The sequence below is a fragment of the Setaria viridis genome, chromosome 9 (genome assembly GCF_005286985.2).
Source record: "Setaria viridis chromosome 9, Setaria_viridis_v4.0, whole genome shotgun sequence".
Taxonomy (NCBI): domain Eukaryota; kingdom Viridiplantae; phylum Streptophyta; class Magnoliopsida; order Poales; family Poaceae; genus Setaria; species Setaria viridis.
In genome coordinates, this window is record NC_048271.2 from 31379768 (window position 1) to 31392060 (window position 12293).

The 12293-nt window shown below is 42.1% G+C and overlaps 1 protein-coding gene and 1 pseudogene across 2 annotated transcripts; one reads left to right on the top strand and one right to left on the bottom strand.

Moving 5' to 3' along the window:
• The first annotated feature begins 1728 nt into the window (after positions 1 to 1728).
• On the top strand, positions 1729 to 6772 carry LOC117839981 (probable E3 ubiquitin-protein ligase RHB1A). Of its 2 annotated transcripts, none has more exons than XM_034720433.2 (6): positions 1729 to 1994; positions 3950 to 4088; positions 4740 to 4914; positions 5001 to 5150; positions 5844 to 5953; positions 6284 to 6772. In XM_034720433.2, exons 2-6 carry the CDS (start codon positions 4026 to 4028, stop codon positions 6311 to 6313), a joined length of 528 nt encoding a protein of 175 aa, XP_034576324.1. In that variant the 5' UTR covers positions 1729 to 1994; positions 3950 to 4025; the 3' UTR covers positions 6314 to 6772. The 2 variants fall into 2 exon arrangements, with proteins under 2 accessions (XP_034576324.1, XP_034576325.1); XM_034720434.2 differs by lacking the exon at positions 1729 to 1994 and adding an exon at positions 3082 to 3240.
• Positions 6773 to 7992: 1220 nt separating this feature from the next.
• On the bottom strand, positions 7993 to 9202 carry LOC140221175 (uncharacterized; annotated as a pseudogene).
• Positions 9203 to 12293: the final 3091 nt, after the last annotated feature.

Sequence of the window (12293 nt, forward strand, 5' to 3'; positions counted from 1 at the left end):
TTACTCCCTGCGTGACCTAAGCCACGTCAACAAGGAAGAAGGTGGTTAAGTGGACACCTCAGCACATGTACTGTCGCCGCGGCGCTAGCAGCCAAGCACGTAGGGAGCCAGCAGCGGTGATCTATATAAATAGATTAAATTAAATATCCACCATGTACGATGAAAAAAGTGGTGGCTTTATGACGTTTGGAGGGAGCATGCTTCCAAGAAAAAATATGTGTTTCTTAAGTATAGACAAGAAAAATAATAGGGTCTATGATTATCTCCTCTTTTTCACTATTGGTTCTGCATATACAGTGTTAAGGGAATTAGGGTGGAGTTTGTTCCATATAATACTTGCTTTGTGCCCGTCTTAGGCGCAAATCACACATCAGTTAATTGCTTTATGACCTTATAAAAGCGGAGTAGGAGAGTTATTTCCTTCACGATAATGTCAGAGAACAGTAAATTGGAAAATGGCCTTAGAACATCAATACAATTTCCGATACAACTCCGCTTTTATTTCCCAAAGAATCCAACATGACTAATGAAATATATAAAAATATATCATTCCAATTAGAGGGATTATGTGACTAAATGTTTTTATGACGAATGAAGTAACATCGATATTATATTACCAGCTTATTGATATCTAAGATATTAATATTTGCGCTTATCAATTTATTGAAAACTTACAAATTGCTTCTTTCGTATTTTGCTACAAGAATATTCTATTTTTATCGCAACAAGATCTTAACCAACAATTACTTTATTAATATATATATATATATAGGCATATATATATATATTTATATATTCTGTAATACAATTTTGGTATAAGCCTACTTGGAACTTGGCTCTTGAACACCCGGTGGATAACGAGTCGAGCAGAACACAACGGGGAACTCGCTCATTATGCTAACAAGCAAAAAGTTCTGCTGGCTCGTTTGAAAATTGCACTAAGGGGGTGTTTGTTTCTTTGGTGTCTCCTAAAATTTCTGTCACATCGAATATTTAGATACTAATTAGGAGTATTAAATATAGACTAATTACAAAACCAATTGCACAGATGGAAACTAATTTGCGAGATGAATCTATTAAACCTAATTAGTTCATGATTTAACAATGTGATGCTACAGTAAACATGTGCTAATGATGGATTAATTAGGCTTAATAGATTCGTCTCGTGAATTAGCCTCCATCTGTGTAATTAGTTTTATAATTAGCTCATATTTACTCCTTCTAATTAGCCTCTGAATATTTGATGTGACATGAATTTTAGGAGATCCTAAAGATCCAAACACCCCCTAAGCCAAGCCGAGCAGAGCCAGTCGCGTTCTGACGTGGCACCCGTTCAAGTCATGCTTTTCATGCGGCATGTAGCCTTCGGACGTCCGATCGACCCGTGGCGTTCAGTAGGCTTTTACTTGCATTTCTCCACCGGAAGCGATGGCACCGGCCCACCGCGGTTCCAAATACGGCCATAACGATATCATCGTATTCGTATTCAAAAAATAATTTCAAATGATTATAGTTTTGTATTATACAAATAAAAAATAATAAACTAATAGTTTGTCAGAGTCTTGTGTAACGAGATGAAAATCGAAATACGTCTCGAAAATAACCGAGGAAGTATGAAAACGCATAACTGTCAAAGCGAGTAAGGATCGGCTGAGTGTGGAAAACGTCATCTCGAGTATTTTGCGGGGGGGGAAAAAAAATGGGGCATAAAGTTGGGAGAGTTGTCTTGGGAAGGGAATTCTGTTCCGCAGAATCCGAGTCCACTCGCCGTCCTCTCCTCCCCTCGCAGTCGCAGGGGGCTTTCAACTCGGCTCCCCAAACCCCATCGCCTCGCCGCCGACCAGAGCACCACGTCGGCGGCCTCTCCCTCTCTCTCCGCCGGATCCTCCGCTCGCGGCTCCTCGGTCCACTTCCGCCGCCGCAGCGCCGATCCTCTCCCTCGGCCGAACGGAGCGGGGGGGATCGGATTGGCTTGCTGCCTTCTCATGTTGGTGGTAAGCTGCCCCAGCTCGCTTGGATGGATTCCTTTTTTCCATTTCTAAGCGGTCGTCTTGTTCCCCTGTCAAATCCAAGCTCCTCTTCGTCTCCGTCCGTCCAGATAATCGGTTGTGTGCTTGTGCTGCGCCGGTAATCGTATCCAATCCATGGTTCGATGGTTCTCGCTGTTCTTGTTGCTGCTGATGCTGCTGTTGAGTGTGCAAGATCGACTAGTTGCGACCCAGGGCTTCTTGCTACCTAATTGAGGTGTTGGTGGAGCTAAGTTGCAGAGATTTTTGTGTGTGTGTGTGTGTGGGGGGGGGGGGGGGGGGGGGGGGGGTCAGCTGAAAACCCCCCATGCTCCCATGTCAATTTCGCCCGTGCTTGTTGCTTCCAGCGCTGTTAGTCGCTCCGTTTCAGCCCCTTCCTGTTATTGTGTTCGTTTCTTGTACCTTCTGATTTGCTTGGGGTACCTGTGTTTCCGGATTCCGATTTGAGCAATTCTATGTTACATGTTCGGTTATAGTTGATTTCCCTGCGGACAACCTGATATTTTTTCCTTGTCCCTGGCATCCTAGCGTGCTGATGATAAATGAAAGGGACTTTATCTTCCGTCACATTTTTGTTGTCTTGTACTAGCATAGGAAGACCAGTCAAGCTGATTGATCCTAGTTTCGAATTGTACTGGCTGCTTGTGCCATTCTGTATTCTATCTGTATATCCCTGCGTAACCTTTGCTGACAGTTTGGTGTAAATATAAGAATTAATCCTAAAGTTGGAGCGGTCCTCCTGAAATACGAATCTGTATATCTGTACCGGGTAAAGCTTGAGCGTATACTAATCATGCCAAACTATCAAGTGCTGCAGCACTAATTTTTCTTTTTTTATTATCTTACTGTGTAAAATAAGAATGTATTTTGTTTGCCCCAGTCATTGGTTGAGAAATGAAAACTGAAACGGCATATTTACCTCACCACATTTTTTTGGTGAGATGATTATAGTTATTCATGCTTAGGTTTGGTTAAGGGCCTCTCTTCATTTAATGTGAAACCTTGATGTGATCATGCTTCATTAATAGATACTATCTTCTGTTGTGTCCAGCAGGGGCGGATCTAATCCCATGACATCAGTGTTTTTTCTGCTAATCTGAGTGATGTCAATAGCGAACAACGCTTATACATAGACGTGCTGTGCTAGGTAACAGTAGGAGTGACGCCAATGAGAAATGTTTTTGGAACCACCCCTGGTGTCCAGGAGCAAGAGGTGAAACTCTGATGCTCTATACTATTGTGAACTCCTTGATGGATTTTGAGGGCCCATGTCTTTAAAATTCCATCCAAATCTTAGCAAATCCAAGGTGGCATCCATACCTGCTGGCTTGCTGAATTAAATCTTGCTTGAGTATTGTAAAAGTTCAATTGATCACTTCTTAATATGAGACTGTAGATGAGTGTGGCCAGGCTGAAGTTTGAGGGAGAAAAAGTAAAACAATCCAAAATGTGATGGTCTCTGTAGACTATGATTTTGCTCACCTATGTGCTGGCTTGTTGGGAGAGCTCAGCACATTATGTTGTGGTTCCTGCTGGTGCTGGGCAATGGTTTTGTTATCTGTGAAGGTACTCTAATAATTGTATATGTATGCAACCCCATGTAAGGTGGACTTTCTGTTTCCCAGTCTAGTTGCTGCTTCTTGATGTTACAGGAAAAAATGTCTAGGTTACTGATGGAAACAGTTTATTTTGACTGACAAATTGATTTATTTTGAACAATAGAAATTGAATGCCATTGGAATGAATTATCAAGAATAGTCTGACAGCATTAAGTGCCCTTAGTTGCAGTTTTCTAAGCTACTTGCTCAATCTTATGCTGGTGTAATGCTTCCTTTTTTTACCCCATACTGTATTATATGTTCTATTTGCTATTTTCTCACATGATTTCCCTCCTTCTGTCAATATTGTTTCTTTCTTTATAGGGCTATGAGACATGGACTTTTCATTTTAAACAACATCTAGAGGACCACCTGGACTAAGCTTTTAAGTCAGTATAGAATGGGTGGCTGCTGTTGCTGTTCGTCGAGAAGATCTGAAGTAGTTAGAGCACCAGTTGTCTATGTATGTAAACTTTTCCTTGTTTTCTACATTAAATGCTACTATCTTCCTCTTGTGACATAATGCACACATAGCCTAAAGATGATGCCAGTGGATTTGTTTAGAACTGTCATACTACACTGTCAAAAAGTTTGGTTGAAATAGACAATTTGTTATTCTCTTCTTCATAACTGAAGTCAGCAAGATGTTTTTCGTATGTTCTATTCAGGACCGGCCAATTATTTTTATGTGACCATGAACTTGTTTTAATCTTACACAGGCCCGTGCTTGTAATTTTCTGCCATGTGAAAAATGTCTGTATTTCCCGGAGTGTTATTTGCACATAATGAAAATAGCTGAATTCTGTGTTCTGTATTCTCTTCTCCTTGAAATTTCAATGCAACAGGATATATAATTTCAAATCGTACTGTGCATTTTTCATTCTTAACAATCCTTCATGATTTACCATTGCAAGTAATCTTTGTGCATTTGTGCTGTTTACTTTAATATATATAATTATATATTTGATAATCGCAAACTAAACTTTTCCAGTGAGTCATAATTGATACTTAAGTTGACCTGACTGTAGTTTATGTAGTTGATAGCCTTCCACACTTTTAATTACTTTGCTTGTTATTTAAGTTTTGTCATTGATCTTCTTGTTCTGTCATTCAGCGTCAACACAATCTTGAGGAGCATGAGCCATTGTCCTCAGCTTTTGATGGATCATCGCCGGCCTCTGCAATTGTTGCAGTAGACACAAATCTGGATACATCCACACCTGACACTTATCGAGCACCACCTGCACCTTTGCCTTATGATGTCGTGTTGGCAGTTCCGGATAACCCTGGTAAATGATCGACCGGCAGTTATACAAATGACTGTGAACTGTCACCATCTCAACAGTTGAGCTTAGATATTGGCAATTATGTGCAGGTTTGGAGAAGTCAGACATTAAGAGCAAAACTGATGACCAACAGGAGTCCATGAATAACCAGGAGTCCTTAAAGGTGGATGAGTCATGTAAGAAGGGTGTCCTTGAAGATAAGCCTGACGAAGAGGATGTTTGTCCTATCTGCCTTGAAGGTTGTGTGTCTCTTGATCATTGACAAACTTATTGTTTAGGCTGATAGGATATTAATAACTGGATATTTGTTGAATCATCTTTATTTGATTATGCGTGAAACTGAATATGCATGCTTTCGCTACTCTATCTTCAGATCTGACATTTTCTTGTTATCAGATCATGTTAGATTTCTTGTTATCAGACATTTTATTGGCAATGTAGCTAGCTATTTGCAAATTTCATGTCACATCTGTGTAGATGCATGCAGCTTCATATGATGGAAAACATTGCTACACTTAAATAATAATTTTTAAGGAAGACTTGAGAGTCTGCAAATCATGTAATGCTAGTGGTGCGCTTAGTCTTTTTTGAACTAGATGCAATATACATGTGGTATTCGTGTTATGGCTTATTCTGCACCCAGATGGCCTTAAGCAGTTCACTAGTCTGCAGACACACTGTTCCAACCAATCTGAAATAGTGTACTTTTCAAGGGATATAGAAATTTATAGAAACCTCCCATCATGTAAATGACTTGTTGCTATTTTATTTGTTTTAACATTATCATGCTTTTTTGTATCTTGCTGACTTTAGTTGCTGATGTACATTTGGTCTGATATCCTCAACTGCTGCACTGAACGATACTCGAAATCTAATTTATATGTTGTGTTGGACCGGAACACTCATGTAGTATTTTCTTTATTCTTCACCAGAATATGATGAAGAAAATCCCCGTTCCGTAACTAAATGTGACCACCATTTCCATCTTTGCTGCATCCTTGAATGGATGGAACGAAGTGATACTTGCCCAGTTTGTGATCAGGTTAGTACTGAAACCAGTATCAGCTCTAGTATTCTTTTTAATTTAGAGTTTAGACACATGGAGTTTTATGTTGTCATTTACTGTATATACTATGGAGTTTCATTCTTTCTTTCTGTATGGTAATCCATTCTTAAAGCTTAGTAACAAACTTAGTAAAGTTGACATAAAATGAGAACACACGGACCTCAGCACTCTGCTCTGGAAGGTGTTTAATTACATATATCGTTTTCTTCAGATTAAACCTCTAGGTTAGACACATCTGCTTTTGCACCTATTATTGTTGGCAGATATTGTTTCCCTTTTTTATGTAAGCTGCCTGTATTATTGCAGATAACCTTGGTGGATGAGATGTTCGAATAAGCCTGGTAACCCTGGTGGATCATCTCTTGAAGCTCTTGGTTACTGAGGAAGGTGTTGTCAGCAAATACTCTGCTCTTGGTATTGATCCGTTCCGCGTTGCTCTACTGGTAATGAATTGAGGAAAACGAAATTGAAAGGTTGAATGGCATGAAATGTATTTGCGCCACCATGGTTCTATTGCCTTCTTTGCCATGCTTTCACTGTTCATAACAGCAGGTGGATTAGGGAACTGCTTGGTTGAAATATATATATGTCGGTTAGCAGGTTGATTCAGTTCAAAGTATAAAACCCTTCCCTTTTCTTTTTTCTGAATTCAGACGTCTGTCGGTTCATCCATGATTCGGTCAGCTGTGTATATCATACATTAGGTAGGTGACAGGTAAAAATGGTCTAGATGGGGTTTTCTTTGTACAATCCAGCTATTCAGGCTTCCTGTATATAGTCCTTCCTATTTTATTCCTTTTGTCTTGTCAGAAAAGTCGTAGGGAAATTTTTTCTGTTCTGGCCAAATTTTCGCAGCTCGTTTTCTGCTACGATAGAACTTACTGATCACTCCAAATTTGTGCCAGATATATATACATTTATTTGCCATCTCAAAAGTATCTTCTAGGTTGAATCAGCTTTGGGGTTTACTCAAAATGCTCACATTAGGTTCCTTGTTGAGTTTGGCCTTGCTCTAGTGGGGCAGAGTTACAAATAATTTCCTTTTTCTGGAAGTATGTTGGTGACGAACGTACCAATTGAGCTCTGATCTGAAATGTGCTGATAGCCATTCCTCTGTTCTTCATTGCTGTGAGGATGCTGCCTTTCTAGATTTGCCACCGTTTTTAAAGTACCAACTAGGAGATAGCGCTGAATTCTATTTGCCAGTCAAACTTGTGCTAAGGTCCCGTTTGGATCCAGAATCAGATTCTCAAAATCTGGATTCTGATGGATTTCCAAAATCTGAATTCTGGATAAAATCTGAATGAACCTGTTTGGATTCTAGATTCCAAAATCTAACTTTTTTTGTTGTTTGTTGCATACATGTCTTTTTTTCCCTTCTATTTCATGCCTCATCAGTCAAGACAGAAAAAATTCCAGAGTGCAAGAATGCAACGGCATACAGGTTCTACATAATATTTGTCAATACAAACACCCTCTCACATAGCTTTACTCTTCATTATGAAACAAAGCATTTGCTATAGCATCTCGAAACGCATTCATGTTGATATCCTCGTCACCTAAAAGGTTCGTAGCACCACTTGCTTGAGAAGCAGATGTCGCCGGCATTGGCATATACTCCTCATCTTGATCACACATATCAAAGTCTTGATCCCTCATATTACTTTCTCGAATGAAATTATGTAGAGCCATCGAAGCAAGGATTATTTTGCTTTGCTTATTCAATGGATAACTCGGCAAGTCTAACCACATCCGCCATTTCATCTTCAATACTCCAAATGACTGCTCAATGACATTGCGTAGGGATGAGTGCAAATAATTGAATACCTCTTTTTTACCTCTTGGTCTTGGACCTTGTTGAAATTCCGGCAAATGATACTTCGTTCCCTTATAAGGTGCAAGATAACCCGGTCGATTAGGGTACCCCGAATCCACAAGATAAAATTTCCCTAATACATAAAATTGCATAATTGTAACATAGAGCCAATAATTTTTGCCACATTTAAATAACATGCTTATTTACCTTGTGGCGGATGAGGGAACTTATCACCATATTTGTTTATTGCGTCGTTGAAAACCCTCATGTCATGTACAGACCCCGGCCATCCCGCAACCGTAAACGTGAATCTCATGTTGAAGTCACAAATAGCCAATACGTTTTGACTCGAGTAACCATGGCCAATACGTTTTGACTCGAGTAACCATGTCGACCAACATGTTGAAGCACTTTTGACGATGGAACAACAACCGGGATGTGCGTTCCGTCTATTGCCCCAATGCAATTGTCAAAGTGAGGTGAGAACCAAGGATTCCGCAATCTAGGATGGACTGTTCTAAAATGAGGATCTCTAGGTTTTATAACATCAGCTGAGAGTCTAAATACACTATCCAAGACTTGTTCAAATTTCCTACTAACCGTCTCAATCGACCTCTCAAAACGATTTTCAGCTTGTCTCAATGATTGTGGTGCTCCAATGATCCACAGGAACATAGCCAATGACTCAATGGAGCTCATCCTTTTTGATGAGTTCAGTCCATATGATGACACCAACACATCATGCAGCCGCCAAAAAAGTTCCCTACTCAATCTAAACATGTCGTAGCAAGCTGTTGGATTGCTAAGTGTTGTCATGACCCACTCATATCCAGAAAGACCAGTTTTCACCTTCTTAGTTTTGTTCATGAAAGCAGATTCGTAGTACATACCGAAAATGCAGGCCACAGCTCCAAATTGATGCACAAGCTCCAATTGTCCCAGTGCATTCCTGTTTACTTCATCTTCATCAGTTGAAGAAGATTTACCCGCTGACTCATCATCATCATCACTTGAGGAATAGGTCATCTACATAACACAAATATACGTCAAACAAAAATCCCAAATAAAAGGTGATGACTAATATATAACCATAACACAGACTTTAACAAAATAGACATCCCACATAACAAAAGAGTTCGTCATATATGCATGCCATAAGTCACAAGCTACTTGCTGTTCTTCTTCTGGACAGCACATCACAAAAGAGATCATATATACATGCCATAAGTTAACTGTGTACTTCTTTCCTTCTCATGCCCATCACACATCACAAAAGAGACCTTCAAGTTCATTGTCTACTTGCTTTTCTTCTCCTGGCACCACCTCTTCAACCAGGCTAGCCTTGCTTCTTTGGTGGTCAAACTGAGAAACACGGCACGATGCTCTGTTTTGACAAATAATTTGCTAGCTATAAAATGCTCATCAGTACAGATTCGAAAATGTAGTCCCCCTGCAATGCCTTCTGAGCAACAGCACAATTTTCTTGCATAGTCTCCCATATCCCCTTCATTACCTTCACCATAGGACTCTTTGTTCTCTTCCTCGGGCTAGTTGCAGTAGTGCTAGTACTCCTGCACCGCTTTCTAGGAAGGGTACGTTTAGGACTCCTATCACCAACATCACCTTCATCACTTTCAATTACCTGTTCGCCAGGTATGCAAGAAGATGACCCATCCACCGCAATATTCTGAAACATCACTTGAAGCTCATCTAGATTATCTGGAGGCCCATATCGCAGCTTCCTCCATTCGCCATGATTCTGAAATGAATATAGAAAAGATATTAATGCACAAAGCTCATGTCTCACAAGTATGTTCAATATGGAAGTAGCAGGGGATAGGCGTCAAATACCTTTGTGTGCTTTTTCCACCAAGCATCATCTGCCACGACCGTGCCCCTACCCCATCCAAGTCCACTCGGTTTGTTTGCATACAACCAGAAGGCATACATGCGTCGAAGGGCGTCCCATCGGTTCTTGAACTGCTGCTTGGAGTGACGCAGTCCTGTCCTCTCTTCAAATTTCGCAGCTATGTTGTTGTAGGCCCTATTAGTTAAGTGTCCTTTATTGCTGTTACCGGCTGTAATTTCCTCAACACAAAGCTCACAGAATGCAGCATTATTGGCGCTATTGGCCCAGTCAGCCTTGTCAAATAGGTCGTCGGTCTATTATACAAATAGAATTATAATGACATAGGTGAAAAAATAGAACTGAGTCAAGTGGATAAAAAATACAGTATATCAACTAGCATTCATCCCACAATTTCCACTGTCATATGCTTTGAGTGAAGCACGTCAAAGACTGTCAGCTGACTTAAAGTATAACAGTTGCAACTTGAATAAACTTATGTTAGTTCAACAATGTTGCACGAAGTTGCAGACAATTTGTAAATAATGTCATAAGGTCTTTCCTTGGTGCCCAGACTAACTACACAAATATACAACTCCCCTCTAGTTACAAGAGAGCTATTTTGGGAACACTTAGGGTAGGCACATGAAAATGATAACAGAAATATCTAGAAAGGTGCTACCATAATATTGTAGATTCCTTGGGTCATACAAATATATAATACAGAAACTTGATAGATGGTAAGGATCATAGTATATCATCAATTAGGGAACTTGGTTTGATATCATAATAATCCGATTATTACAACACAGTTTCATAATATTCTTCGTATATTCAGGAGAAAAGGAATGTAATCGATATGCTTTTGCTTCTTATATTTTCGCAACTGTAAATCGTACGGTCCATAGTATCATAAATTGCAGAACTTGATTTGATATCACAGTAATCAGATTGTTGCAACACAGTTTCCTACATTGCTCCGTATATTCAATTCGAAAGGGATGCGAATCAATATACTGACATGCTCAATAGCTTGCCACCAATAGATCTGGTTCCAATGCTACATCACTATGCTCTACCCTGAAATCTACAGTTTATATTCCTAACATAGTATGTGGTCCAGCTTGTCCATATAGAAGTGCCTGATCCCAGGTGATTCCTATCAATCAATTTATGTATTGCCTAATCCTGTTTCCTTCCATACTGATGGCTACACTTCAATATGTGAAATCCCTGTGTAAAAACTCAATGGTTGCACTTTTTCTGTTCACTAGTGAAATTACTGAAATTTGTGAGTTCTAGGAAATAGTTATACCGATGCATCAATCTCCTGAAGATCGTCGGCCTCTTCGTTGGAGGGGTTCAGGCTCCATGTAGATGTGCTAGGCTTCTGGAGACCACCATCGAATGCATCATCAGCAACACTAGGAGTTGCGCCACTGCTTTGTCCTCCAGCAGGACGTGGTGGAAGGAATTGACGTGATGTAGTGGTGGTAGGACGACGATTCGGTGTGGCATGAGCATGTCCTCGTGCACCTCTGGCTGGCCGAGAAGGGATGCCGACATCCTGGTCACCTGCACGACATCCACAGCTGCCGCTACGCCCAGTGGCACGGCTAGAAGCACGTCCACGGCCGGGGGCACGGCCAGCGCCACCAAGGAGGTCGCCATCCCCAACCAATCTGGCAGGCGATGAGCGTAGAAGGTCCAAGTACGACATGTTGTCAGCGAAGTCCATGGCCTCCGAGTTGAGGTCCAGACCCTCCAATCCGCCAGGTACATGACGACGTCCTGTGCCACGACCGCCAGAGGGGAAAGCCGCAAGGGGAAAGCTTGGGGGCTGGCTGAAGAACTCGTCGTCATCGAGGTCCCCTTGCGACTTCATCTGCGGACGGGTTCAGACAACCAACCCAACTTGCGGTGCTTGTCGGATGGGGAATCGTTGGAGGGGATGGAGAAGGGGGCGGCGACCTGGAGCGTCGGCAACCAGGAGGCGAGCGCGGCCCGACACTTGGGTGGGGAGGAGGCACGGTGGGGGTGGGGGGGGGGTGGGGGGGGGGGGGGCCTGGCGGCGCGTGGAACTTGGGAGGGGAGGAGGCGCGGTGGGGGCGGAGGTCCGGGCGGGGCGCGGCCCGTCGGAACTTGGGCGGGGAGGAGGCGCGGTGGGGGCGGAGGTCCCGGCGGCGCGCGGCCCGCCGGAACTTGGACGGGGAGGAGGCGCGGTGGGGGCGGAGCTCCTGTCGGCGCGCGGCCCGCCGCACGCTGGGCGGGGAGGAGGCGGCGGGGCTGCGGGAGATGGAGATCCGGTGGGCTGCGGGAGATGGAGATGGAGAGATCTAGAGGAGGAGGCGGTAGAGAAGAATGGCAGATTGGGTGAAATTTTACCGGATGAACAAGGGCAAAATGGTAATTGCTCCATCTAGAAGCTGCTAAAAGCTATCCCGCTTCAGCTTCCGGGATTTTGAGAATCCAAAAATCCAGATTGTGGAATATGCAGCAGAATTCAAGCTGATTGGAAGCCGTATAGCTTCTGGATTCCGGATTCTCAAAATCTTTCTGGATTCAAACGGGGCCTCAGTTCTCAGGCTTCTTACAGAAGCATGTGCTTGCTGGTAACCATCTACCCGCATCTGGTATCCTCCAGATATGCTTTT

Excerpts from the sequence above, each read along its gene's own strand:
- LOC117839981 (XM_034720433.2), top strand. The coding sequence starts at position 4,026 with ATGGGTGGCTGCTGTTGCTGTTCGTCGAGAAGATCTGAAGTAGTTAGA. Across the intron at positions 4,089-4,739 it reads TTAGAGCACCAGTTGTCTAT|CGTCAACACAATCTTGAGGA; the intron begins GTATGTAAACTT and ends TCTGTCATTCAG. Across the intron at positions 5,954-6,283 it reads CTTGCCCAGTTTGTGATCAG|ATAACCTTGGTGGATGAGAT; the intron begins GTTAGTACTGAA and ends GTATTATTGCAG.